The 4,843-nt window shown below is 37.6% G+C and overlaps 1 protein-coding gene across 2 annotated transcripts; it reads right to left on the bottom strand.

Annotated features, from left to right (window-relative positions):
* Positions 1-506: 506 nt before the first annotated feature.
* LOC113299590 lies at positions 507-3,846 on the bottom strand. Of its 2 annotated transcripts, none has more exons than XM_026548642.1 (2): positions 3,045-3,846; positions 507-2,430 (listed from the first exon to the last, which is right to left on the bottom strand). In XM_026548642.1, exons 1-2 carry the CDS (start codon positions 3,547-3,549, stop codon positions 2,426-2,428), a joined length of 510 nt encoding a protein of 169 aa, XP_026404427.1. In that variant the 5' UTR covers positions 3,550-3,846; the 3' UTR covers positions 507-2,425. The 2 variants fall into 2 exon arrangements, with proteins under 2 accessions (XP_026404427.1, XP_026404425.1); XM_026548640.1 differs by having other exon boundaries at positions 507-2,448.
* Between the last annotated feature and the right edge of the window lie 997 nt (positions 3,847-4,843).

Below are 4,843 nucleotides of genomic sequence, written 5' to 3' on the forward strand. Positions count from 1 at the left end.
ACGAGGTCAGGGTATGTTTTATTACGACTTGTATAAATAGGTTTCACCTATTTCCACCAAAAAACAAGTTTTTGGTCAGGAGAACAATACACATCCAGAAATCACCTGGTAGCTTTCCATTCAGCTCGCCAATTCAACTTTCGGATACAAGTCGCAAAATACCCACACTTCCAGAATCAACTATTCTGGCCTTTACACTTTATTCGCTTCCCTCCCTAAGACCAAGCATTCCCCTTCACTTTGTGACCGAAGCACGCCTGGAACGACAATTTCTTGGTTTAGGCCAGGATTGTACATATTGATCTCTCGAATCAAAAGTACTCCCATGCAATATATTGTTTTGGGTTTATATTTGTTTCTCACCCGCACTCACACGAAATTACCGAAATCAGCAGAAACGGTTTTCACCCACAAACAAGTACGATGACAAGATTTGAATCAGAATTGATAAAATAGGGTTTATTCTCAAACCTCACGGTAAGAGCCTGCTAGTTCGATTGAATCAGTTGAAAAACAATGTTACTCAAAACAAATTCATAATTCGATAAGGGTTTCATTACAGAGACTTGAGAATATATAACTCACTCACTCTCTCAAATATCTAACGACTACTAACCCGCCACGTGGTTACATCTCAACCACCCGTTACAAGTATACACTAATTAAGCTAACTACACGCTATAATAAGATATGGGCACTCCCATTCATTAGCAAGTACATGAACATTCCACTCTCCTTGAAAACATCCTTGTCCTCAAGGATGGAAATCACGAAAATTAGCTTGCGTGATAAATACTCAGAGAACCAGTCCTCACGCCAATGAATAACCTGAGCAATGCAGAAGTAACAAGGATAAACTGGTTGAGGACATAGTAGTGGTATCTCCTTCTAAGATGCATGAGAAGCCCAATAGCACAAACGCTAATAATAACCTGGTGAGACTCTTGCACACCTTCAAGACCAGGCCCAACAACCCATTGTCGCCAAGAAGACCCTTATCAGCCGTCGAACTTGACTTTCTTGTGCCATTTTACCAAAAAACATGCGACTCTATCTTTGCACAACAGCTGGCTTGGTATACACTCTTAGTAACGGTCCTTAAGACCATAATACTGGTCCTGCTTCTTGTGCGTTCACAAATAACTGCAACAATAGGACTACTAAGCATTCCACACATCCACCCACTTGTCACATCAATATGATAGTAAGCCTCCTGTAGATTCACAACAACTGTAATATTGATCCACATAGATATGCACACTTGTACATAAGCAAGCTCAGTATCCCCATTTTCTGCGAAGTATCTCTTCCATAAGACCCATATCAAGGGTACCAGCACAGTAGGATCTTGAAACATCACGAGGCTGAACTGAGTGTTCCTTAACCCTTCAGAAAACTCCAAGTGGATACTCATAACACAAAGACAAAAACCAGTCATGACAGGATTTTCTTTTCGAAGTGTGCCTGCACTACCTCTCAAACATTCATAAGTCATGGCTACAATAACATTAGGGAAACTATGTGCACCAATATTATCCTCGCCACTTCTCTACACAACCTCACTGTAAACATGACCAACACCAAGGCTCTCAAAATGAGAAGTCCATTTTTCGTCAAAGCTGAAAACTGAGACAAAATTGTTACTAATCCAGCTAACAGTTCTCACACTCCATAATTCAGGTGGAACCAATTTGAATTTCCACCTCAAGATCCCACCAACAAGTCCACTTTCCTAATAGGATACTCTGCCTAGGTATATTGATATGTTGGAGATGACCACCAACTACACATCTTCCTGAATTTAATTTCATCTCCTCTAAAGACGGCGGAAATAAACAAACCTAGTACTTGTCCAGAGATGGTAGAGAATTGCACACCCGAAACTCCAGCTGGTGTGTTAAAGGTACCACTCATTTGATATACGAGAATTGCATTTGAAACCATTTGAAATTTCCACCGTAAGTATCCACACAATAGCAGCACCTGTAGGAATTTAATTACTCTGAGTATGGGCTGAGTTTCCGTCATCCACATGAGAACTGCAAATGTCCAACTCACACTTGCAGCATTCTCCAATCCTGTTGGATAAAATTTGTATGTCCATCTCAAGGAGTCCACTAATTTCGACACAATTAGAGCATGTGGAACAATGAGTACAAGTTGTATCATCAACATCCTCCCATAGCCTCGCTTTGGTTGATACTGCATACACAGCTTAGACGACCATGGCTGACAGCAAGAGGGTTTGTGTTGAGTACAATACCAGGAAAGAAGACCATCTGTGTTGGAATGGATAGAATTCTTTATTACTTATTCCTAAATAGTTGTAGATGTAAGCCGTAAACTTGAAATGGAGAAGCCCATCCATTCAGTTGCTGGCTTAAAAACGCCTTGAAGAATTCGGAAAAAATCAACACCCCAAGACTCAAACTGACAAACCAAAAGCACCTGATCAGGAAACACAAACTTCAGCTGGAAAAGAAAATTTTCCTCTTCCCACATCTCAAGCATTTGATGAAACAACTTGCTAACATTCTTATTCTCACACATGCATCCACAGAGACAAATAAGTATTCATTGTTATAATACTGGCTTGTGAAATATGTGCAAACAACCTACCATTATCACCATTGTTACCAGTTTTAAACCATTTCGATAGAAATCCATGTCTTGGAATCACCCAGTAAACAGAAACACAATTACTATTGCACTTATCCATCAAAATCAACCCAATATGAACAATCACACAAGAACTATGTGTGGCAAGACTAAATTTATAAGCAGCAACAAACTTAAAATACCCTTTTCCACGATCATATACTTTATCAGCAGACTTGAAACAACAGTGAGAAGATATCCCAGTAGGCAGTTGATTGAAAAAAAATTATGCTCAAAACATACAATATCCATTGGAAGCATTTTAACAAACATCTTACCATCAACTCGAATTTTAGGAGTATGAACACATAAAGGAATTATCGAATATAGAAACCTAAAATATGATTTAAACCCAAAGCTAAGAATCAAGTTTCCAAAATACTTACCACGATCAAATATGCTACGAGAATCATCAAGACCAATATGAAAACAATCCAGACAGTTTAATTTGTTGTGAAAAACGGCTAACCCATTCGAGTTTTCAAGATTTGTACTGTCGATGTGATTCACTTCAGCTTCGTCAATGTCTTTCAACTGAAAACTCACAAAATCGGTCGAACCATCGTCTTCTTTGTCAACGGCAGTGGAAGGATTTGATTTCACTTTCTGAGATTCAACATTATTGTGAACTTGAGAAGAAGAATTCGGACGAATAAAAGTAGAAACCGATTTTGCTTCTTCAGATGCATCTACGCAAAAATCTTGAGATTCAGAAGGTTGAGCAACAGATCCACTAATTAGGTTTCCAATTCCATTTGATTTAGTAGTATCTCCTTCATCAGATGACGAGTCACTACTAGTGTTTAACGTTGAACTAATTCGCGAATCAATATAATCTTCTAACTGAAATTTCCATTTCGAAAAAAAATTTATCCATCCATTCTTGAACATACTCCTTTGTTAAAATATTATCAAGTTTCTTATTCATTTCTACCAGTTTAAACTCGTGTTGATTTGCAATTTCAGAGATCTGTTGAAGTTGCGTGGCTTCACTGAACTCTTCCATCAAATCCTCCATCGATCGAAACGTCTCTAGATACCAATTGTCATGTACCCAAGAGTACGATGACAAGATTTGAATCAGAAATTGATAAAATAGGGTTTATTCTCAAACCTCATGGTAAGAGCCTGCTAGTTCGATTGAACCAGTTGAAGAACAATGTTACTCAAAATAGATTCATAATTCGATAAAGGTTTCATTATAGAGACTTGAGAATATATAACTCACTCACTCTCTCAAATATCTACTAACCCCCACGTGGTTACATCTCAACCACCTGTTACAAGTATACACTAATTAAGCTAACTACAGGCTATAATAACATATGGGCACTCCCGCTCATTAGCATAGCAGGTACATGACACAAATCTGTGTCCCACATATATGTCTATTATTTATTCGGTTTTTGTTCCGTCTTTTGATAAAATCAAGGTGAACAGGAACCGATTGATAATCCGGTCTTATACTCCCGAAGAGCAGCCTAGAAATATCAATCACCTCACAATAACCCAACTGATTAACAAAAAAAGTTATTGCGGAATGACAAGAGTCTGAAACGAAGAACTATTGTGATTATTTTTTATATCATACCTATCGGAGATAAATCTCGACTAAATATTAGAGAAGATAAACTCAATATGATAGCACAAGTAAGATCAGAATACGCAACTACAGAGAAAACAGTTGTATCTGGCTTCACGAATCCCAAATGAAGTCTTCAAGTCGTTAACCTAATATGGTTTTAGAAAAACCTAGGTTAAAGGAGAATCGACTCTAGTTTGCAACTAGGACACAGGAAAGTGTCGGGACTATGTTTTCCAGTTGCTAGAGTTCTCCCTTATATATTCTTTCAATCAGGGTTGCTTATAATTAAAGCTAAAATAGCTTAGTAACGAAGCATTCAATATTCACCGTTAGATGAAATCCTCATTTAAGATTCAAGCTAAGTCTGCTTAGAAATTAAGCATTTAATCTCCACCGTTAGATGGTCTTAACTTGTTACACACAAATGAAATATACGTATATTTAGATATGGGTAACCGTACCTAAACGTGTATATTGAGTTGGCTCATTAATAGTTAACCTAAGTTAGCTATATGAACACTTTTGTCTTAATCATATTCATCTAACACTTCTAGATCAAATACGATGATTAATCAGCATGAAAGATAATCAAATGAATCT

The sequence above is a fragment of the Papaver somniferum genome, chromosome 7 (assembly GCF_003573695.1).
Source record: "Papaver somniferum cultivar HN1 chromosome 7, ASM357369v1, whole genome shotgun sequence".
NCBI lineage: Eukaryota > Viridiplantae > Streptophyta > Magnoliopsida > Ranunculales > Papaveraceae > Papaver > Papaver somniferum.